The 25,260-nt window shown below is 39.5% G+C and overlaps 1 protein-coding gene across 3 annotated transcripts; it reads left to right on the forward strand.

Annotated features, from left to right (window-relative positions):
• The first annotated feature begins 6,291 nt into the window (after window positions 1-6,291).
• On the forward strand, window positions 6,292-23,673 carry LOC120528377 (zinc finger protein with KRAB and SCAN domains 1-like). 3 transcript variants are annotated; one of them, XM_039752532.1, is made up of 4 exons: window positions 6,292-6,422; window positions 9,702-10,246; window positions 14,230-14,547; window positions 22,224-23,673. In XM_039752532.1, the coding sequence occupies exons 2-4, from the start codon at window positions 9,790-9,792 to the stop codon at window positions 22,364-22,366; spliced, it is 918 nt and encodes a 305-aa protein (XP_039608466.1). In that variant the 5' UTR covers window positions 6,292-6,422; window positions 9,702-9,789; the 3' UTR covers window positions 22,367-23,673. The 3 variants fall into 3 exon arrangements, with proteins under 3 accessions (XP_039608466.1, XP_039608467.1, XP_039608468.1); XM_039752533.1 differs by having other exon boundaries at window positions 6,292-6,413; XM_039752534.1 differs by lacking the exon at window positions 22,224-23,673 and adding an exon at window positions 20,094-20,325.
• Window positions 23,674-25,260: the final 1,587 nt, after the last annotated feature.

The raw sequence follows: 25,260 nt of genomic DNA on the forward strand, positions 1-25,260 counted from the left end.
TCAACTCTGCTAAAAACAGTAGTGGTGCAGCGGTAGTGTTTCAATCCCATAATAAGGCATACATGTGTTCGGGTCCCACATCCATCAAGTGTGAATTGTTACCCCAAAAATTATGTTTTTCTTTTTTTTTTTTATTTAACAGTAAATCCCACCGTGCACCGACAGCGAGCAAGGCGAGCTACAAAGTGGGGTCTGATCGCCATAAGCAGCCAAGGGACACACAGACCTAGTAAAGATATATCAAACGTAAATGGGCATCTTGTTTCATGTTTATAACAAAACTAGCAAAATACCCGCGCTTCGCAGCGGCGAAATACTGCCTTAAAATTTTTATTAAGAAGAAAATTAAACCTTTTTAAACTGAGGGAAAATATAACCAATAATTATTTGTTAAGGATCTCTTTGTATACCACTGTGATAAGAATGAGTCGGAGACATCATAAAGATTTGGGACAGCCACCCGTATAATTGAATCGGCTGCGAATGTAGTTGTAAATAGCACGTGTGCTTAGTTCAGAGTCCAGAACAGAACTGCCTGTACTGAGGCAAGATGGCAGTTTTAAAGGGCTGGAAGGGAAGTGACGTCATCTATGCCGGAACTGGGAGTGGTGTCCTTGTGCCCGGAAGTGACATCATCCTTGGGGCCGGCAACATGCGGGATTTCCCGGGAAAGGTCTGCAACGGACTGAGAGAGAAAGTCAGTACACTCCGCCACCCCCTGGCCTGGCGTAGAATTACTAGTGTTTAGGCCCTTCAGCTGGTTCCCATGCGCACGTGTGTGACACCACATTGTCAGTTTGGCCCTCTGGTTGTAATATGACCAAGCTGTGCGCTGAACTTACTCTTGAGCATGCAACGTACAGTTGGCCATGTGAACAGTAATCTTGTTTCAAATCTCACAGCTTGGATTGCTGCTGTCATAATCGGTTTGAGTTTCATGGTTTGTTTCAATTACGACGGTATTTGTAGGACTTGTGTTGAAGAGACATTCGGCATATGTCAAGCATTGTAAGTATACAACCAGTTTCATCGATAACTTCACATCCAGCTTTTGAGAGTTTAAACATTCATAAACATCAAAGTGTCCACTACTGAAATCGTCACCTGTCAATCTAAGATGTTTAAGAGGCCTAGGCGGTTGTCAAAAAGTGTAAAATACTTGGCCATTTTGGTACACTTGAAAGCGACCACCGAACAATTCAGCGGCAATTCAGTATAATTATCTCCTGTACCGTCATCAGTCTACACCTTGAACCTGTCCCAGTCATTCAATACATAAGACACAATGTTCCTCCGGATATCAAAAGTGAGCCTGATATGGCCGTGCAATATGTAACAAAGAGAATGGAAAAGGTAGGTGCCATCTCCGGACATGGAAACCACTCGGTAAGTGACAGTTCTTTGATCGATGGTGATCACTTCGATAGACATGGTAATGGGGGCACGGTTGGAATGATAAAGGAAATGGGTACCTGAACAATGTAAAGTAAGTCTAAAATACCTACACAATAACTATAATCGTAATAAACTAACAATAAAACAGAAGAGAAGCCGTGGATTAAATAAAAAGGCTGTAGTTATCAGCAGGGAGACGTGAATCCCGTGGCAAAGCAAGGAAGGGAATGTAGAGACTGGAGCGACAGACGGCCTTATATAGGCAGGCAGCCAACAATGTGGGAGGCGTTGGGATGGGGGACCCAACGCTGCCTCACACGGTGACCGAGCTGCAGGCTATGGACATATATATGTACGTAAGTAGGATTCAGTTAGCATTGGGAACCCGCGTACCAAATTTCTTGAAGATGGGCCCATAAGTAACAAAGACCGTTGAAAGGTTCAATATGGCGGCCGACAGTGGCATCAAACTACCGAAATAAGTACGTACATTGGTTTTGGTTAGCGCAGGGAAGCCACCTATCAAATTTCGTGAAGATGGGGCCATAAATAAGAAAGTTCAACATGGCGAATGTTGTCGACCGTTTTATCGACCGTTATGACCGTTACGTGTAGAATTTCGAAATGAAACCTGCTTAACTTTTGTAAGTAAGCTGTAAGGAATGAGCCTGCCAAATTTCAGCCTTCTACCTACACGGGAAGTTGGAGAATTAGTGATGAGTGAGTGAGTGAGTGAGTGAGTGAGTGAGTGAGTGAGTGAGTGAGTGAGTGAGTGAGTGAGGGCTTTGCCTTTTATTAGTATAGATAAATCATTTCAACTGTTATCATGGTTGTTGATTGAGGGTTTTGGGGTTTATTTTTTAAAAATTAATCGTTGGAATGTGTTGTTACTTTGTGTTTTTGGGGTTACACAGTAAATGTGTTAGTGACTGGGACTGTGCATCTGTAACTAGAAGATTTCTCAGTAATGACACAGACTGTAGCCAAGGACCAGTGTATCTGTGGTGTGTTCAGGACTTGTAGTGTTCACTCCGTAGTGATGGTCAGGACACTCGTAAACGATGCATTGAATTCCACACAGCAGCCCAGAAGGAAACTGGCTTATTTATTTGTATTTGAATAGGTATAAATGTGTGTGTGGTCTACAATAAAAAGAAAACAGTACATAAACCTTATTGGTAAATTACACAAAGTCCACTAGATGGTAGTATTACTCAAATTAGGCTCTTATCTTATCGGCAGTATGAAATCCAAATCAATAAAGTATCAGTACATAGTATTAACAAACTTATAGTAAAGTGCATTGATGTAATAACATAAAATATTATTAAATAACATTGCTGCATGTAAATAACACTAAGGCACATTCACAACATATAAACGCTAAACAGTACTCTTTAAACAGCTTTGCACCTTAACGTATAAAAAACACACAAGTAAAATTCAAATAAACCCAACCCTGGTCATTAAGGCAGATTTCTTATTAATTCAGGACACTACTGACTCTTAGTTATCACAAACAAATGTTTCTCCACCCGGAAATGACTACTGCAGTACACGTGCGTCTCTTTCGCTTTTTTTGAACATCCCATAATATGTGTTCTCGTGCATGCTGGGAAGTGCACTTTGAAATGTGAGCCGTGCCTCTTAATTATTGCTGTCTTTCTAACACAGACAGGACATTATCATATGTGTTTAAGGGAATGTTGTATTATTATACTGTGCTGTGACTAAGACGGCTTTGTGCTGATCGCCTGTCCGGACCCTGAAGATGTGTTCACGACGGAGGGATGTTGCTCGTAAAGTCCGAGGCTTTTTTCCACAGCAGGTCCAGATGTGTTTATGCCGCTGCTGTTTGTGGATCTTTAATGCCGTAAAAATGAATAAATAAATGAAAACATTTACAAAAACCTCAAGTAAACATTTTTCACGTTGTCATTATGGGGTGTTGTGTGTAGAAGTCTGAGAAAAAAAATGAATTGAATCCATTTTGGAATAAGGCTGTAACATAAAATGGGGGAAAAGTGATGCGCTGTGAATACTGTCCGGATGCACTGTATTTTAAAATGGTGATAATGACATGAGAGTATCATTGTATTCTCCTAATGAAGACGAAATATATATAGACGTATAAGGTACGTGTTCTGAATAAAAATGAGCGTTGCGTGAAAACATTGCATGAAGCGAGGAAGGGATATTAATGAGAAGTGAGTACAGTATTATAGTGAGAGAGGTGTCGTCACCCGTACTACTAAAGCTGTTCTTTGCACCATTATACATTCTACAAGTCGGTATTTGTATGATGTAGAATTTATAGTTTTGTTTCTTGACACCAAGTATTATCAGGCACAATCATTTAAAAGATAGATAGATACTTTATTAATCCCAAGGGGGAATTCACATTTTTTATTCTTTTTTAGATAGATAAAAATTTATTGATCATCCACAAACATTCATTTTGCTGTCAGTTATGTCGAGTTCTTAAACTCTGCTGACACTTTATTTACTTCAAACGTAGCTCAATGAATAAAGAGCCAAAACACCGAGCAGACCTGAGCAGTTAAAAGAGGCTTTATGAAGCCGCAACACACTCGAAGGCATTGAGCTCGATATTTGTGAGAGTCTATCTGACACTTAACTATCTAGTTATATTTTGTCATTTGTATTGACATTACACACTTCAGTTAATATAAGTGACGGCCTGAAATGACAATTCTTTGCAGACAATTCATTGTTATTGTGGATTGCTGTGATTTCCTTTGTCTGATACATTGTGTCAAAGATATATTGTCATATATCAACTTTATATATAAAAAGATTAGATAAACTGTGCAAGCTTTTTATGCAACGGTTAATTTTCTTGAAAACCGTACGTCATATTATATATATATATATATATATATATATATATATATATATATATATATATATATATATATATATATATATATTAAGTCTTCATTTGCAGAATACAACAATGATACACTCGTGTCAATTAAAACAATTTAAAGTGCATATGTCAAACAAAATATATTGTCTCCATCCGCTGCGCTAAGAAGAGTAAGTTGTGCGGAGCTCGTTAAAAACCATAGGTGCCTCAATAGTATTGTAACTGTCTCTTAGTGAAGACCCCCAGAGAGTCGCGTCGTTGATCCTCCTCTTATGGACAGACAGCGAGCGAATCGAGATCTCAAGAGAGGGTCGGCCCGCTGTAGTCGGCCAAGGGGCACGCGTCCTTAATTATATTGTGTATGTAAACATTTTCACTGTAAAACATAATAAGTTTCATATTTGAGTGTTTGCAGACCTTGCTGTCGTACTGAATTTGTATTGTAGATAAACATAAACCACTGTCCAGCATGCCTAAATGTGCCTTTTCGTTTCTGATCGCTATACGGCACTTCCATCTTAGGACAATTCGTTATAAACAGTTTCAGCCAATCAGCGCCATCCGAACACGCAGCAGACAGCGTGAGCCTTCAATGTCTTAAATTGAGTTTTTAGACTATTTACTGTTAAGTGCTGTTTGAGTTGCCGTTTAGTACAACAGATGGCTTACTGAGCTCTTAAATCGATATTGAAATGAACACACAAGCCTCCTAAATGAGTTATTGAAATGGCTACGTTTACAGTGTCCGTTTTTGGAAGTCGTAGTTTTTACTTGTTCCCGTTATAATGAATTATAATTTCTCAGTGTCACATATTATTCGTTACTACTCACGAGTCCCGCTTCTTTGAGATTCTGTTTTATATTTTGTATATGTAAACATTTTAAACGGAGCGTTTATTGAACTGACTATAGCAGACTTGTCATCTTCCTAAAATGACTTTATTTATATGAAATTGACAACTAATCATAAGATTAGAAATCAAGGAGGCTGTGAGTTTGCATGAACTGCGCTGGTTCTTTGTTTTCGTGACTTCGCGTCAGTAGAGAGTCGTCATTTATCTGAAATGTTCCCTTTTGTATTTTTACGTTTGACAGTGGAATGCTTCAGTGTACAGTCGATTTATGCCACTTCTGAAGGTGTACATTGTCGGTATTCTCCATTGCATTCCCCAATGTGTAACGAGTGCCAGTGTAAGTGTTGTTTTGCACTTCTGAAGATTACTTATTTACATCCCCTTTGAAAAGATAAATTCACTTTGTTGCTGTCAAAGTCTTATATTTTTTAAAAGTTTGGCTCCAGATGTGCTTATCCAGCTGCTCCTTCTTGTCAGTACTTGAGTGATCTTTATGTTCACCTCTGGATGAATTCACAAAGTTTCTTTACAACATTTTTGTCTCATTAAAGCAGAAATCCCGAGGCTTTCCCTAAATTGCAGAAGACGCTGTCGATTGAACTGATTCTGTTTTAAAGACAGTTGTGTTTAGTTATGCAGAGCTCGCTTTTACTCACATTGCATTTTGGAAATCAATAATACAAATCAGCTACAGATCTGGGAATCACTGAATAGTAAAAACGATTAATGAGGAGTGTCGTGCGCAGATACACGTCGGCTTTGGTGAAGCGTTTCTTAGCCTCTCTGATATGATCGGCATGGGGTGACGCTGGATTGTTATAATACGTGCTGCCTTACGCAATACATGCTTATTAATTTGTTACAGATTCTAGGTGGACCAGAGTGCACAACAAAGCACGTGGTGTCACATGCGAATCGTTCATAACGTCTGCTAAACGTCATAGTTAACTTACAGACAACCACTACATAGCTCTTTTAAAATTTTTTGCAAGAGACCATACGCGAACACAAACAACGCGATCAACAACAAGGATTTAAACTCGCGTCAGCACACTTTACAGATGCAGCATATGAAGGCTGAGCAAATCGGCTGCTGACTGCGCAGATATCAATGACGTCATGACGCCAGCGTGCCTCAAAATCACGTGACAGGCAATGAGCATCAAAGCGGCGCTTCGAAAGCTCGACAAGTCAGTATCCTGCAGCCCATCACTAGTTTACTCATATGAGACCCTCGCGCTCAGACTTCTTCACTGCCATAAAATCAAGCAAAGGTGCGGAAGGTGAGACAAAGTCGAACCTGGCGATCGCGTACGGGTGGGGATGCCAGCAGTGAGGAAGATCACGACATGCTGATCGGCTTTAACTTTGAGGAGGTGCCTTAGGCCGCGTGGCTCGCTTTTAAGTGTTGGGGATTGAGCGCTACGTGGAGAAGGAGTCGGCACAGCTAATCGCACCTTCACGAGTTTATTGTGGATGACGAGGGTCGCGCACTTTTAGCTGGTGCTGCGTTAATTTATTTTCCGGTTGGTGTCCCGTGAAATGTAATGCTGCATCTGACTTGGCGGAGGCGCGTTAAATCGTGATCGCTCCTGCTCTCTTCGCGCTCGTGCACTTTTCCGCGCCGCTTCGCCTTTTGATTTCGCGCATGCTCCGAACTGTGCAGTCCGCCGGGCATGCGCTTGTTCAGCCGCTCGCTCCCGTCGTTCATTTCTGATTTTTCTCGAGCTCTGCGTGTTGTGTTTTTTCCTTTTTCTTCTAAAGCCGTCATCAGCAAACATTGGCGATAAACGATGTAACTTTACAGGGCGCGTCCAGGTTTCATTACCAGCAGTTTGTCTCATACTGAGACCTAATGGGAATAATTAATTTCATTTTTTGGTATTTCTTATTAGGAAAGATGTTTGTGCTGCTTCACTGTAACGGGAAGACTTTGATTTATTTAATGGGAAATAAAAACTACAAACCTTACACAAGCTAGTGCTGCTGGAGGGATACAGTAAAATCTACAGTGAGCGTTGTATTACAGTTTATTTTATTTTTTTTTTTGCAATATTTGAAATGGTATTGTTTTATTTAATGTCTTTTATCATTTAAAACTACTTTAAGTATTTGTATGTACTTTTATTCTTTAGCTTACTAGAGATTCACAGGCTAGTGGCAAAAAAAGCAGCTGCTCTGAGTTTGGGTTTGCTGTATTTCAGGTGAGTCTTACAATTCTCAACAATTTAAGTAAGCAAGCCCACTCTGCCTCTTTGAATCCTGAGCAGTGAAGCAGTTTGTGTAATCAGTCCAGTGAAGCAGGTCCACATTGGAGGTGAAGTTTAACAAAGCCTTTTGCTTCTCTCCTGTACTCCTGGTTTCTGAGACTCTTAGAATCTCAGGTTCACAACAATGTTCATCATTTTTATTTCTTTATCTGAGATGTTCACACAGTAATGAGCAGAGCAGGTTAATTCAAAAGTCACTGGCTGATTAAACATCACTGCTTTGTCATTTTCCTTATCTAAAGTGTCCCTGCCCTTTTTAAGGATGTTTTACTGAACAGCATTGGCATTTTAGCTGGCACCACTTCTGTTTCAGTGCCACATCGTGTCTCTCCAATCTTTACAGGAATTTTCACTCATTTGGTGGAATCCACACCTTTACCAGCTCCAAATATGAAAGCTCTTCTGCTTGAAATGTTTGAGTTTCTCAGCTTTGTGACTTCATTCTGGTCAGGCTGACTGATGTCGTTGTCTAAGCATTTCTCTCCATAGACTGTGAGTGTGCAAGTAGAATTAATTTTCGCTAATCCTGAAGATTCGACCAAAACACTCAATGTGTCTGAGTTTGATTCCTTAGTAAAGGACGTCATGTTTCATTCTTCACAGTCCTCTGTATTCCAGAGTCCTCTGTTATTATCACCTGTTCATTTATTTTTGTGCAGTCTTTAGACCAGTGCTCTGATGATAATGCATTTTGATCTCCTACCATCTTTGGCTAACAGATTATTGCCTGGCAATGGCGACTTCTGGCTGCATTGCAAAGGCACCCTGTTGTGTTGTCTCTGACTGGTGAAATGCACAGTTTCATGTGTGACTGTAATGCCCATTGTTACCAGACTTGACTTCACTACAAAAATTCTCATTTGCCATCCATGCTGTTAATGCCAGCTGCCTTTGGTTTGTATCTAAACACGCCGTGTCCAGCAGTTTAAAAGCTCGCACAGCATCAGGGTCAGCCATGTTATATCTACACATGCAGGTCACTCCATGTCACGTCATCACACTTATGGACCTCATCGTAGCAGATTTTAACGAGACTTGGCCTGCTGATTTGGTAATCTGAGTGACCCCTGGAACTGAAATTGCACGTGTCTTGGATCAACAATAATAAAGAGATTTAAAATCACAAAGTTTGAACACTGCTGGATTAGGACTTTGACTGGCTATTTCTCTCTAAATAAAAGTGAACAGAAATGGTTCTCATGTCATTTTAATGGTCTTTTCCAGCTCTATAGTTTGTGAAAATACTATGCTATCCCCAAAATGACCATGTAATGAGTGATTTTAATATTAAAATTTGAATAGTATGTTTTATAACTGGAAATTTTTTTTTTTCATTAAAGCTACCTTATAATGTCATAAACATCTCCAGAAATTTTTTTTTGTTAAAATCTGTGATGATGAAGTCCAAAAGTGTGATGGGTAATTCCACGTCAAATCATCAGGAGTATCTCCGCTCCAAATCGATGATCTAATCCACCATAGAAACTGCACTCGCCCTTTTAACTCTATAAAATCTGAATATCATCATAGATACGATCCTTTTTCTCCTTTTAAACATGGCATCAAGCCTTTCTATCACATTAGTCGCACCTTCATCTTTGTTCACGTCTTCTGCTCAAATTGACATCTCAATGCTGTCCCTGTAAGCGACAGTCTAACCACAAGTGCGTGTTTTTTATTTCTAAGCTCAGTAACCTGTGTCCATATTAAATCTTCATTTTTCCAGCTCTTGTATGCCTTTCTCTCGTTAAATGCAGGCAGGATTAAGTAATTAGCAGCCATCCTCTACTGCTCAATAACACAACATCTTTGATGTTAGCCACACACTTTTTATTCTTCTCCACCATAAACACACCGTCATGAGTAACCTCCTACAAACCCACTCTCCTCAAACCCTGAATGTCCTACTCCCAGTCTGGATGCAGTCCCGTAATCCCACCAATAAGAGCACATATATAAGATATAAAATAAATATAACAACTTAACAGAATGAAGCTCCCGATGCACAGTTCAAGTCCAGTGAGGATATCCAACAGAGCCCTAAATATGATGGCTTTAATAGACCTGCCATTGCTGTGTCCAAACATGATGGTGCCGTGTAGAGAAAGTGTTGTCATATCTACATGGTGGGACTGAAATGTATGCAAATCACCTTTAATAAAGGTCTGCAATGCACTTTGATCACATCTGAATTGTTTGACCCATACCTCATGGAGGGCACTGTGACCCTGAAGTGTGCTCATTATTTTCACTGACTTTATGAAGTTAACTCTTCCACTTTTATTTTCACAGGGCTTTCCCATTTCACATGGTCATACACTGAGGTGTCTAATGGCCTCCAGCTCAGGGCTGTCCATATGGGAAGAGAATCTGAAAAGAGATGGGCAGACACTTAAAGAGAGAGAAGCGTTTCCCACAGAGCATGGCCTCTGCCAAAGAAGATGGTGTTGATGAAAGAACGGTGGACATTAAAGAAGAGGACTGTGAGCGGCTCACACCAGAGGATGTGTGCGTGAAGTTGGAGGATCATGAAGAAAGAATTTCAGTTTTTAAAGAGGAGGAGGAGTGCAAGGGAGTGACTGTTGCCATTAAAGCTGAGGATCTGAATGATTTCTCTGTTGGTTTTGAACTTCAAAAGCATGAAACTGAGGACATTTTCAAGCAAGAGGCCTGTCAAGAATCTCCATCCAGTTTACAGCTCTGGTCCACTAATACAGGACGACTGGCTAATCAGGAGAATTCTGCAGAGCTGAAATCAGAGTTATCGGAGTCTGACGAGAAAATCACAGAGGGAAATGAGAGAGAAGGAGAAGAGTCACCTGGGGGTGTTAAAATAAGTGAGTAATGTGACTAAATATAAAAGAAAGAGAGCAGTTTTAAAATCTAACGGTGGGTGCTTTGATGATTTTAGAAGATTGAAATAAGAGTGGAAAACACGGTTAATTGAACTTGGATAAAGACCACCTGCTCGGGCCCATAATAACAAACAATAGGTTACATAATCTATACTAATAAAAGGCAAAGCACTCACTCACTCACCAACTTCCCGTGTAGGTAGAACGCTGAAATTTGGACTGCTTATTCCTTACAGCATACTTACAAAAGTTAAGCAGGTCATTTCGAAATTCTACGCGTAACGGTCATAACAGTCAACAACGTCCGCCGTGTTGAACTTTCTTATTCATGGCCTCATCTTCACGAAATTTGGTAGGCGGCTTCTCTGCGCTAACTGAAACCAATGTACGTATTTATTTTGGTGGTATGACGCCACTGTCATATTAAACTTTCCAATGTCACTAATTCTCCAACTTCCCATGTAGGTAGAAGGCTGAAATTTGGTACTTATTTCGGTGGTATGATGCCACTGTCGGCCGCCATATTGAACTTTTCAACGGCCTTTGTTACTTATGGGCCATTCTTCAAGAAATTTGGTACGCGGGTTCCCAACACTAACTGAATCCTACTTGTGTACATATATATTTCCGTAGCCTGCAGCTCGGTCACCGTGTGAGGTGGCGTTGGGTCCCCCATCTCAACGCCTCCCACTTTGTTGGCTTCCTGCCTATATAAGGCCGTCCGGTGCTCTGGTCTCTACATTCCCTTCCTTGCTTCGCCACAGGATTCACGTCTCCCTGCTGATAACTACAGCCTTTTTATTTAATCCATGGCTTTTCCGCTGTTTTATTGTTCATTTATTACAATTATAGTTATTGTGTAGGTATTTTAGACTTACTTTACATTGTTCAGGTACCCATTTCCTTTATCATTCCAACCGTACCCCCATTAACATGTCTATAGAGGTGATCACCATCGATCAAAGAACTGTCACTTACCAAGTGGTTTCCATGCCCGGAGATGGCACGTACCTATTCCTTTCTCTTTGTTACATATTGCACCGCCATATCAGGCTCACTCTTGATATCCGGAGGAACATTGTGTCTTATGTATTGAATGACTGGGACAGGTTCAAGGTGTGGACTGATGACGGTACAAGAGATAATTATACTACACAGGAGCACTAGAAGAGTGAAATGCTTAAGCCCTTCATCTATGGTTCTGCATGTGACTTGATGGCTTCCTCTGAATTGTTTGGTTGTCGCTTTCAAGTGTACCGAAATGGCCAAATATTTTACACCTTTCGACAACCGCCAATGCCTCTTAAACATCTTAGATTCACAGATGACGATTTCACTAGTGGGCACTTTGATGTTTATGGATGTTTAAACTCTCAAAAGCTGGATGTGAAGTTATCGATGAAACTGGTTGTATGCTTACAAATCTTGACAGTTGCCGAATGTCACTTCAACACAAGTCCTACAAATACTGTTGTAATTGAAGCAAGCCATGAAACTCAAACCGACTATGACAGCAGCAATCCAAGCTGTGAGATTTGAAACAAGATTACTGTTCACATGGCCAACTGTACGTTGCATGCTCAAGAGTAAGCTGAGCGCACCGCTTGGTCATATTACAAATGGAGGGCCGAACTCATAATGTGGTATACAAAGAAATCCTTAAATAATTATTGGCATATTTTCCCTCAGTTTAAAAAGGTTTAATTTTCTTCTTAATAAAATTTTTAAGGTAGTACTTCGCTGCTGCAAAGCGCGGGTATTTTACTAGTAAATGATAAGTTAGAAAAACTTCAGTGAATACGGAAAAATGTAAAGTGTTGAGCGCATGACTTGAGCATCATGAAGATCTGACTGAAGCTGTGATGTATGTTATTCCAAGAGTGCATTCATTAGTTCAATGAGAATATCAAAAGTCATATTTTGTTAAAGACATGTATATTTCTTAAATTGTGTGTCAGTTAAGGCAGAAATGTCCATGTAAAGAAATACATAAGTAACACCAAAATCCTCACCCCTGTACACTATATAAGAGTGAATTTGCTCAAGCCTGTGCACAACTAGTATGTGCCTCATCTTTCTAATGGTAATCTTGTGCACTTTGCCGTTAATAGTGACAAGAGCTACCTGTACGACCTATGGTGACATTCAGGGCGTCTCAGGGTCTTCTGTCAGCATTTTGTGTTCTGCTCTGAGCCTGAACTGGCTGGGGCAGCATGACCTGGACGAGTTGGCAGTGGTGTGAAATCTTCACTTGGAGATGATCTTGGGCCCTTCTGTCTCCCACAGTCACATTGGGTCAATTTGGAGTCACCACTCCACTTCTCCTGCATGTTTTTGGGGATGAGGGGAAGAACCAGAATAACCAGAAACGCATTCGGAGCGCTTATGTAAAATGACTGTGGGCAGGATTTGACCGACAGGACACCTAAACAATAGAGGAGTTGTGCTAAACACTGTGCCCCCTATCAGAAGCGGATATATTTGTATGTTTATTTTTTAGGCCATATTAGGTTCTAGAGGATGTAAATATCATAATATACATTACAACTAAGAAGAGAAAATCCAAATTCAGACTCATTTTTGGGTAGGGTGGCTCTGATTGGAGTCTTTAGCAGTAGAATTACCAGAGCCTACGAAAAAAACTTGTAGATCCGTCCCACCTTGAATCGTTTCTTAAATCCGTTCCCACCTCTCCGCCAGCGTCTTTTGTCATCTAAATGTACTGATAACGAAAAGCTGTAAGCAGCCAGCTATTCCATCCCCCCACCGACTTAGAACGTGTACGAACTTCTCCCAGCTCATGCCTTGATTGATTATCTGGGAGTTTTTAGAGTGGAAATAATAGATCATTATTTGGAACACATGTATTTCACGTGTGTTCCGCTTCTATAGTCATCTGTGTAAACACATTTTCAAAATAAAAAAAAAACATTTTTCATACTCTGGTAGTAAATGACAAAATGTGGGCATAAACTATATAATTTATGAGGCCTGAAGTCCAAATATCAAAGAAACACTTTCACAAAAGCTACAAATATAACAGAACAAGTGCGCTTTTATTAAAAAATATAACTGCAGAAAAAAAGCCGCCTTAGCATGCCACATTGACACATACTTACTACAACTGCAACGGTAATGTAATGGTATCAGCTGCTGACTAGTAATCAAAAGGTCATGAGTTCGAATTCGTATGACTCAGTTTTGAGAAGTAAACTGCTCTTATTCTTACTATTTTAGAATAAAAACATACATTTGATTTTAGTCTGTAACAGCCGGTGTAATTTATGATATTTGTAAAGGTTAGCTTTGTTTTTTTTTTTTGTTTTTTTTTTATTCACTTTTTATTCTCTCGGTCACATTCAGGATCCTTCCCTTTTACCCCTCTCCCCATCTGACACTGCTGTTTTCACATAAAGACGCGCTATAGCTCTGCAGTGTATAACAATACATTCTCGTACCAATGTTTGCGAACTGAAGTGTCTGCGTGCACTTTTCATGGCATTACATTTCATGGTGTATTTATTGAGCATGAACGTGTCGCTCAAACACAGGAACAAATGACTGTGTAAAAGTATAACAAAACAAGTGCACTTTTATTCAAGATTATAACCAACGAAAAACAAAGCAAGTTACAGTAGGCGGTTGATACGACAGCTTGCGTGGTGCAATGTTAGGAACTGCTGATTTCCGATCCATGCTATATAAAATTATCACATCACATGTTTCATTTATTTTAAAAGGCGAGTAGTTGTTAGGAATTTGGACATCAAACCCTGAAGTTGCAGGTTCAAATTCAGCTGTTTACACCATGTGACCACGAGCAAGTAATGTGACCTATCTGTGCTCCAGTTGGAAGAACAAGAGAAATGTAACCAAATGTATCTCAAATGTTGTAAGTCACCTTGGATAAACATGTCAGGAAAATAATAATTATAATAATAGTTAAAATGTTTGTGTTATTTCAGATTTACAGAACAATGGCAGCATCTCTCCACCTTTATTTTGGCAGCCCTCTCTTCACTATAAAGAGAAAGGTATGAAGAAATCAGCAAGAGGATCAGTGAACCTGACAGCAGACTTTTTGCAGTGCAGTTCTCTCCCTGCTACTGGAGCAACACAGAAAGAAGCCATCAAAAATGATCAACAGCAAGTGGAGAAAGAAATCGAATTTCACACTGGAAAAAAATGCTTGGAGTGTGGCAAACAATTCACACTCAAAAGTGATCTTAATAAGCATATGAAGATTCACAGTGGAGTAAAAACATATAGTTGTCATGAATGTGGTAAGTCGTTCTCGATGATAAGCAGTCTTCAGAGGCATAGAAGAATCCACACAGGAGAAAAACCCCATTGTTGTCCAGAATGTGGTAAGTCGTTCCCACATATAAGCAATCTTCAGAGGCACAGACAGATCCACACAGGAGAAAAACCTCATTGTTGTCCAGAATGTGGTAAACATTTTTCTGATAAACGCAGCTTTCAAAAGCACACACAAATTAATTCTGGAGAGAAGCCATATTGCTGTTCTCAATGTGGAAAAAGGTTTTTCAACATTCGATGTTTTCGAGTACACACACAAACTCACCCTGAAGAGAAAATGCAATATGTATGTTCTGAATGTGGCAAATGCTATGCAAGCAAGAAAACTCTTTATAGACATGCCAAAATACATACAGGAGAACAATCTTTTTTGCTGTTCTGAATGTAACAAACGATTCTTAGATTTATGCTCATTTCAGTGCCACATCAGAACTCATACTGGACCGAAACCATATTGTTTTCCTGAATGTGATATGCAGCTCTCACAACAAAGCACCCTACTGAGTCACATCAGACGCCACACCGTAGAGAAACCACAGTTGCTTTGAGTGTGGCAAACAATTCTTACGCCTTAATTCTCTTTATAATCATAGGAGATTTAATATTGGATAGAAGCCTTACAGTTGTACTGAATGTGGAATGCAATTCTCATATAACAGTTCACTTCATAATCATAAAATTAATTCTGGTAAGAGACAAAGTCGTTCTGAATGTGGCAAGCTTTTTTCCAGATGGCACGACTCTTATTGATCACATGAGAATGCACTCTGGAGAGAAACCCTGTTGTTGCCCAGAATGTGGCAAACGATTCTCATGTCAAAGCATGCTTAGTTGCCACAGAAAGATCCACATTGGAGACAAGCAGTACATCTGTTCTGAATGAGGTTGTTATAATGTCAGATTTTGCATATAAGTTGATAAATATTTTGTATGTCTTTATTTGTTACATTAGTGAGAAGCATTGTTGTTTACAACCCCCATAACCAGGACTGAGTCTCTTTGAATTGTACGACAGGATATGTGGGAAGTGCCTCAAACCAGTTTGGCAAGTGTTTCTCTGCTAAGGTCTCTCTCTCAACCCCCTGCAGGAAAGCCAGGCTGCCTAACTGCCACACTTTACCTTAACATATGGTTTTGGGGTCAGGTGTGAAGATGTTCTATCTCCCCCGCTATGAAGTATGGCTGTTTGGAACTGGCTTGTATCAGAAGTCTATGTACCATGACGTCCTATTGGCTGTGGGGGCATGACAGAAAACCTATAAAATTGCTCCCTCTTTCTTTAACCAAACTGATAAATGACCATTTCACACCATGAACTAAAAAGGACAACACAATTAAGAGCACATCTCAGCAGCCATATTGAGACTGGTATGTGGCCTGTTATGAAGAAATTTGACTACAAATAATGCCTTAACTAGAGACATTTTCAGTAACTAACAAGTCTGTGTGGCACCTGAAACTACACATCACCATTTATCAGGTTGTATGGTTGCCAATATTCAAATATACTTTGCATATTGTTATTATTTATGAATATTATCAATAATACATTATTTTATGTGTAACTTAACTCTGCTTGTCTTCACCTAATTGCCTGTTACATGTAGAAGGGAAGGTGGGGAGAAGTTATTTACTATAATACCCTATAAACAGTTGTAAGTCTGTGAGATTTGAGGCACTCTGACAAAGGCTACATATTAATAATACAAAAGAGGAAAGTAGAGTAATAAATTTCTCTACCAAGACAAAACAGTGGTAAAGGATATTCTTCCAAAATCAGTTTTCAGCAACACATAAGATTTCATGAAGGACTCTGAAAGTGTACTGCCAGGACGTCAGCCATACAAGGACTGATCATCTCTGCACCACTGCTGTGACATAAGATGGTGAACATTACAAACATCAGACAACAGAATGAAGTAGCAACAGTACTGTGTGGTGATAAGAACTTCAACCACAGAACACAACTAAAATAGTTAAATGTAATAGTAAAAAATGGAGAAATCAAACCCATGGTGCAGTGCCAACTACCAGGCGGTGTCACTGACAGCAAGGCGAATATTTTTGTTTTGGAGCTTTGGAGATGGGGCTTTATCTGAGGAGCAATGAACTTGTCCCATCTCTGGGATGTCATCTGATGGCTGACACCTGGGCTGAGTGCAGACAGCCATTCTTAAACCCTAATAGTGAAGAAGTCATTTAGTGACGTCAGCTGACAGCCAGTGCTGTCCAATCAGATACTGGGGAGGGACAGTCGAGGAGTACCAGAGACTAAAAAGAGAGCCATCACATGACAGACCAATGTATAGGGGCTTTATAAGACTTTTACACTAATTTAGGTTATCATTTATCTATATATATAAAAGTCAATGTGTGTATGTATATATGTTCCAGCAACACTTCTGAATGGGTGGCGCAATTTTCATGAAACTTGGTCGACTAAAAATACTGTAGGGTGAAATCAGCCCTAATCCAACCCCTTCTGGGTAGGGGGAGGGGTGATCTTGTGGTCTTGTATACATGTTGTCTTTCACCTGATACGCAGAATGACCACCAGAGGGCAAACTGAAGGTGACTGCCAGCATTCTTTATGTTTGACCACCACCGCATCCCTGTTGTTTTTGCAATTAAATAGAGTTGGCAGGGTTTACATCACAACTATTTTTGGGACTCGCTCTGTCTTTGTGACTCAAACAGCCATATATATATTATACTAGCAAAATACCTGCGCTTTAACCTTTTTAAACTGAGGGAAAATATACCAATAATTATTTGTTAAGGATCTCTTTGTATACCACATTGTCATTTCGGCCCTCCGGTTGTAATATGACCAAACAGTCCGCTGAGCTTACTCTTGAGCATGCAACGTACAGTTGGCCATGTGAAAAGTAATTTTGTTTCAAATCTCACAGCTTGTATTGCTGCTGTCATAATCGGTTTGAGTTTCATGGTTTGTTTCAATTACGACAGTATTTGCAGGATTTGTTGTGTTGAAGAGACATTCGGCATCTGTCAAGCGTTGTAAGCACACAACCGGTTTCATTGATAAAATCACATCCAGCTTTTGAGAGTTTAAACATTCATAAACATCAAAGTGTCCACTATTGAAATCGTCACCTGTGAATCTAAGATGTTTAAGAGGTATTGGCGGTTGTCGAAAGGTGTAAAATATTTGGCCATTTCGGTACACTTGAAAGCGACAACCGAACAATTCAGCGGCAGCCATCAACTCACAGGCAGAACCATAGATGAAGGGCTTAAGCATTTCACTTTTCTAGTGCTCCTGTGTAGTATAATTATCTTCTGTACCGTCATCAGTCCACACCTTGAACCTGTCCCAGTCATTCAATACATAAGACACAATGTTCCTCCGGATATCAAGAGTGAGCCGGATATGGCCGTGCAATATGTAACAAAGAGAATGGAAAAGGTAGGTGCCATCTCTGGGCATGGAAACCACTCGGTAAGTGACAGTTCTTTGATCGATGGTGATCACCTTGATAGACATGTTAATGGGGGTATGGTTGGAACGATAAAGGAAATGGGTACCTGAACAATGTAAAGTAAGTCTAAAATACCTACACAATAACTATAATTGTAATAAATGAATAATAAAACAGTGGAGAAGCCATGGATTAAATAAAAAGGCTGTAGTTATCAGCAGGGAGATGTGAATACCGTGGCAAAGCAAGGAAGGGAATGAAGAGACTGGAGCGACGGACGGCCTTATATAAGCAGGCAGCCAACAACATGGGGGACCCAACGCCTCCTCACACGGTGACCTGAGCTGCAGGCTATGGATGTATATATGTATGTAAGTAGGATTCAGTAAGCGTTGGGAACCCGCATACCAAATTTCTTGAAGATGGGCCCATAGGTAACAAAGACCGTTGGAAAGTTCAATATGGCGGCCGACAGTGGCATCATACCACTGAAATAAGTACATACATCGGTTTCGGTTAGCGCTGGGAAGCCGCCAACCAAATTATGTGAAGGTGGGGCCATTAATAAGAAAGTTTAACATGGCGGACGCTGTCAACCGTTATGACAGTTACACGTAGAATTTCGAAATGAAACCTACTTTTGCAAGTAAGCTGTAAGGAATGAGCCTGCCAAATTTCAGCCTTCTACCTACACGGGAAGTTGGAGAAGTAGTGACGTTGGAAAGTTCAATATGGCGGCCGACAGTGGCGTCATACTACCGAAATAAGTACGTACATCGGTTTCAGTTAGCGCAGGGAAGCTGCCTACCAAATTTCGTGAAGATGGGGCCATAAATAAGAAAGTTCAACATGGCGGACATTGTCGATCATTATGACCGTTACGTGTAGAATTTCGAAATGAAACCTGCTTAACTTTTGTAAGTAAGCTGTAAGGAATGAGCCTGCCAAATTTCAGCCCTTTACCTACATGGGAAGTTGGAGAATTAGTGATGAGTGAGTGAGTGAGTGAGTGAGTCAGTCAGTCAGTGAGGGCTTTGCCTTTTATTAGTATAGATATAAATGTCTATGCCTGGAAGTATTTGTGTCTGTTCGGCCCGGAAGTGAGACAAAGAGTCGGGGTAAGGGCTCCAGCTCCGAGGATACGCAAACAAGGCCAGCACACCGGCAAAACTAAACCTTCTATGGAAGACAGCTGCTTAGCTGCTAATGCACAAATGATATGAGTACATCTGCAACACGAATTCTCCTACCAGAGAGATGCCCAGCGTAGTTCTCATGATTTCAATACTTTCTAGGATCCCGTGCTGTTACACAGTTATTATATAATAGATATAAATAAAAAAATCTATCTGTATATTGTCAACATGTGTATATATGTATATATGTATGTGAACAATATGGGTCACTCTCGCTCCCTTGAACCCCTGTCCACGACTCCAGACACCAGGTAAAAGTTCCCAAGTTGACTTTATTTTGTCGCCACAGTGCACAAAGCACACTCTCCACCACAATTCTCATATAAATCAACAATTCTCAAATAAACCAATCCTCCAGCTCCCAGACGCGTTACCACCCTTCCACCCAGCTCAGCTCATTGTCTGTGAGTTCCCATAGTCCTTTAATACTCCCTGACCCGGAGGTGTTTCTGCCCAACAGTCCACAAGTCCTTATTCCTTCCGGTCAGGGTAAATAGTCCTTTTCTTCAACCCGGAAGTCCGTCGCTCTTCCTATGGCGAACCACCGGGTCACAGGGCACGAAGAAACCCTCGATCCTCCCTGCAGCTCCCTCCTGTGGCCTCCACGGCATCCAGCAGGGCTTTGCATAAAAACTCCATTGTCCATGATGCCCTGCTGGTCTTCTGGGGACCTCCATGCTGCAAGGAGGGCTCCACCTGGCGGCTTGGGGATATTGGCATGGGATAAATGGCCGGCCATCCTTCACAATGTATATATATATTGTTACACACGAGTGTTTGGGGAACAGCGGATCGACCCGGTTTGCTTCGGAAAACGTCCCGCTAGGGGTCAATGGCTGTGTACTAACTTGTCTTTCTTTCCTTCTTCAGAAAGGCCGAAATCTCACAGCCGTAAACAACGCCCGGACGGCTATAGGAAGCACACAATTCTGGGTCTATTCAATCCCTCTGTTGACCCTTGATGACGTCACAATCCCAGAATCCATCACGACTATCCCAGCATCCCTCACATCAATGTCCGGTCTGCCTCCATAAAATGTCCGTCCTTTCTCCCTTCAGTGTCTTTTGATTTCTTGTATTGGAACAACTGACGAATTTTTGTGTTACAGTATACGGGGCTAAAAACCCCAAATCTTGAACGATTCTTGTCTCTTTATTACAATATATATATATATATATATATATATACCAGTAACTATATATATATATATATATATATATATATATATATATATATATAAAAATATATATATATATATATATATATAAATATATATATATATATATATATATATATATAAAAATATATATATATATATATATATATATATAAAAATATATATATATATATATATATATATATATACCAGTAACGGCGTACTGCATGATAATGTGCAGTGAATCCGCTTGACTTGAGTATTCCTAGTTTTCATCCTCTTTCTCTGTATGTTTATCATTCGTTTGCTCAGAGGTTGATGCGCTTGCTACTTCCTGAGCTGTTCTTCTTTTCTCCACCCTAGCGGCCCGCTGCTTATCTTCTTTCGTTGACATCTTTTTTTTTTGCGTTATAACTAATTAAGTAAGTTTTTGTGTTACAATTACTATGTTATTCTTCATTTTCACTTAAGCTGGTACTTAAGTCTTCAATCTGCCTCAAGAATGATTAAAGATATGAAGAGGTAGGTGAAGTGTTCTACAATAAAAATAAATAAATAAATAAATAAATAAAAGAGTAATAAAAATCATCACCCAAAAGCGGATAGTAGACATCACGTAGCATATGTGTACCAAATATCAGGTCAATAGGTGAAACAGTTTGCGAGCGACAGGTGATTTAAAATCCTGGACACACAAATGAACAGCCACGATAGTGTATTTTATAAGAAGCAGATCATAGAATGGTTGAAATAGTTTCACTGTCAAATAATGCAAAGAATATGCGACATGTGTTTTGCCCTAATTCTGGGCTCATCACCATTCTATGATCTGCTTCTCGCAACTGAAAGAGGGCACCATGACAGATGTTAGCTGACTTGCTGACCAACCACAAGCATAACCTGGTAGGTAAACACCCATACCATCAGATTGTGATTCAGACTACGAATGCCATGAATTTATATATAGCCCTGCCCAGGGTTTGTTTCCTGCCTTGCGCCCTGTGTTAGTTGGGATTGGCTCCAGCAGACCCCCATGACCCTGTAATTAGGAAATATATTGGGTTGGATAATAGATGGATGGATGGATATACATATAAACATACATTATATACATCCACTCTGCTTAAAACATAATAAGGCATACGTGTGTTCGGGTCCCACGTCCATTGAGTGTGAATTGTTACCCCAAAGAGTCTGTTTTTCTTTTTTTCTTTCATTTAACAATAAATTTCACTGTGGACCGACAGCAAGCAAGGTGAGCTACAAAGTGGGGTCGGATCGGCAAGGGCTATACACCCCTAGTAAAGATATCAAACGTAAATGTGCATCTTGCTTTATGTTTATAACAAAACAAATCATTTGAGTGATGATTTCAACTGTTATGTGGATGTTGATTGCGAGTTTAACACTAGAATTAGCAAAGCTTATGAAAAAACTGTGTTGATAATCCCAAACATCAAGCAGCCTGCTATACCATCCACCCCACCGCTGTAGAAATGACAAAAACCTCTCCCAACTGAAGCCTTGTTTTTCAGGGAGTCAGGTACATCGGGTTTGTTTTGTCAATGATTTTATCCAATACTAATCAGCTGTATGATGTTCACTTTTACATAATGTAGTTTACGGATAATTCTTTTTTCTACTTCCTGCCTAGAATTCATACAATCCTTCATATGGCAATTGTCAGTTCCCCCCTCCCCCCACCTTAAAAGCACATGATTCAGCATCAGCAGTAAGCTAGGAATTAAAATGTCTGTATTATTCAGTTTATGAAATGCGTAACTGTGTTGAATGCCACATAATAATTCAAATAACATATTGTTTTTATTTCTGTATTTAACAGATCCCAAGAACCAAGATGAAACAGGTTCAGTTAAGCGGAGCACAAAAACGAAAACTGTCAAACAAGAAATGAGAGAAGGCTTTAGAATTAGAGCTCAAGACTGCAAAACTAACTCATTTCTTCACACAAGTTCCACAACATGATATACACGTTCCAGGTGAAAATCAATCTCCGTCATCAGAAGTGGACGAAAATACAGTAAACACCACTTTGATCACTTCAGAATCAAAATGTGATAACGTTAGAATCACCAAGGTGATACAAGCAGGTTCATCTAGCACATGTCTCATAGGTGATCCCACTTTGCCTGTAAATTCTCTTGATACAGATACCTCTAAAGCAAATGTTGATTTGAATGACTTTACATTACATTTTGGGGCTCAATTAATTGCTGAAAATGAAAGTTTAGTGGATCATAGTGATAACAGTGAAATAATTCTGTCTGCAAAAGATGAAGAAAATCACAGTTTAGCTAAAGATCCAGGAATGTGGCTTGATTTATCTGCTGATGATGTGGCTTATTGGATCGCTTGTGGGCCCAGTACCTGTCAACACCTCAATGGGTCGTTTAACAAGTCTTGTCGACATTTTAGTAGTGGCAAATCAGTAAGTTATTGGTCACATAAACTTTTTATTTGGACAAAAGCCAATGGATGAGGAATACAAGAGACAGTGGTTACTCTATTCACCATCAACAGGATCAGTTTTTTGTTTTGTTTGTAAACTGTTTGCTCCTAAGAAATTCTTGAATTTTGTTATAAGAGAAGGATTCAGTGACTGGCGAAATACAATTTTAATTGATAACCATGAGAGAAACACTACTCACCAAGACTTTTTGCTAACATATTTAACTCAAAGACAAGGTGCGGGATTGAAGTCACTGTTGGAGAAACAAATTCAGAAAGAGTGTGATTACTGGGAACATGTCTTGAAGCATGTCACAGCTGTTATTTGTATGTTAGCTGAAAGTGGCCTGGCTTTTCATGGAACAGAAGAAAGGTTTGGATCATTGCAAAATGGGAATTTGTTAGGGCTGCTTGAACTCATAAGCCAGTTTGATTCATTTTTAGCAGGCCACATTTCAAAGTATGGAAATTCTGGCAAAGGAAATCCTTCTTATCTGTCAAAAATCACCTGCGAGAAACTTATTCAAATAATGGGATGAAAGGTCCATGCATTCATTGTTGAAGAAGTTAAATCTTCTGGTTATTTTAGTTTGTCCATTGATTCAACGCTAGATCTATCACATATCAATTAGCTAAGTGTTATACTTAGGTACTTAAAAGTTGGGCAGCCTACTGAATGCTTTTTAACCTTTCTGGAAATAGAAAGTCACACCGGCGAGAAAATGGCAAACCAAGTGTTGTAATACTTATGTGAAGCTTGTAGACTTGATTTTTCAAAATGTAGGGGTCAGTCTTATGACAATGCTGCTAACATGTCTGGGCGTTATAAGGGGATGCAACAATAAAATTTGGAAATAAACAAGTTTGCTATATATGTGCCATGTGCAGCTCATTCTCTAAATCTGGTTGGCCAAAGTGCTGTTGACTGCTGTCAAGAGGCTGTTAATTTCTTCTCTACAGTACAGTTACTCTATACCTCCTTTTCCACCTCAACCAGCTGGTGGAAAATTCTTAAAGATCATATTAAAAATGAAAATGTCTTAAAATCCCTCTCTGATACAAGATGGGAGGCAAATGCTATGGCAATAGCAGCAATTTTGAAATCTTTCTTTGAAATTTTAGAAGCATTAGAATATATAGCCGAAGACCAGCCACAAAAGGAAGACGCTAGAAGAGAAGCAAATAATATTGCAGATAAAATGCAAGAACTAGAATTCGTTTTTATGTTGAATTTATGGAATGAGATTTTGCAGCATTTTTTTTTTTTTTGTCTTTTGGTTCTTTTTTAACATTTCCTTAGGTAAATATTATTTTCTCTGTTATCAGGTTTAGACTTTATTGAGCCATTAATGAGAAGACAGAAGATGAGTAAAGACTTGCACTTGCTCTGAAGTCAAAATATGTCTATTCTGTTCCATAGTACTGCGTTCTGCAGGTTTCAGATCTTTTCTTTCAGAAGAAACATCAGCCTCCCTTCTCCAACATCCAGCACAGGGCACTGATGAGCAGGTACAGACACCTCATTTTATAAACTTCCATAAGAAAGATGAATTACATTTTGTTGATGCTGGCTTATAATGCCTGTGGTATAGTGAATAAAATGTATAGAAAGACTTCATGCTTGTCTCAGATGCCAGCTGTTAATCGATAACCAGTAGAAGTCAAAGCCCAAAAGACTAAAAGCCTGTTTTACATCTTCTGACAAACTGGAGTGCTAGTACAACTCTTAACGGCCTACAAACATTTGAAATGCATTGTGTGCTGTGTTAATAATAGTGTATGGTAAGAAACATTGAAGACTTGTAGAGTCTGCGATTAAAAGCAGTAATGTTAATAATGTATAACAAATTCAGAATATACTGCACATTATTTTTTTTCTTTCCTTTTCTTACATTCCTTGTAAATGTGGAGAAAAAGGCTATAAGCTTTATGATCACTATTTAAAGAATTTTTTTGTTTTGTTTTTTTAAATAAACCATATTACAGCAACACAGAATCCAGCATTTTACTAGAAGCAGAGAAGTGGTGTGCTGAGAAGATTTCAGTGTTCAGGGGGCACATCTCACTCCCTTCATTACTGTCAATGGACAAAGACAACATTGAGGAGGCCCTTCAGAAATTTGATTTGATGAGTTTCTAGAAAAAGACGAGAGGAAATATGTCCTTAGATCCTTCATCATCATTTTTTTCACATATGGAAGACATGCATCTGTTTTTAGAAAACATGAGAGGAAAAAGGAAAATGACCGGGTTTTGTGAGAAAATTTAACAAACATACATGTCCCTCATTATTCAGTTACAACCTACAATTCTTGTTATTTATTTTATATATTCTTTAACTTTTTTGTAATAAATGTTGCAAACCAACTTCATCTATACAGTCCATTATCTTAGATCTGCACTTCTTAGTG

Source organism: Polypterus senegalus, chromosome 4 (assembly GCF_016835505.1).
Source record: "Polypterus senegalus isolate Bchr_013 chromosome 4, ASM1683550v1, whole genome shotgun sequence".
Lineage (NCBI taxonomy): Eukaryota > Metazoa > Chordata > Cladistia > Polypteriformes > Polypteridae > Polypterus > Polypterus senegalus.

Bases quoted from the DNA above. Each gene is read 5' to 3' on its own strand.
- LOC120528377 (XM_039752532.1), top strand. From the start codon at position 9,790: ATGGGCAGACACTTAAAGAGAGAGAAGCGTTTCCCACAGAGCATGGCC. The intron at 10,247-14,229 runs GTGAGTAATGTG...GTGTTATTTCAG, and splicing joins ACCTGGGGGTGTTAAAATAA to ATTTACAGAACAATGGCAGC. The intron at 14,548-22,223 runs GTAAGTCGTTCT...TGTATTTAACAG, and splicing joins ATATAGTTGTCATGAATGTG to ATCCCAAGAACCAAGATGAA.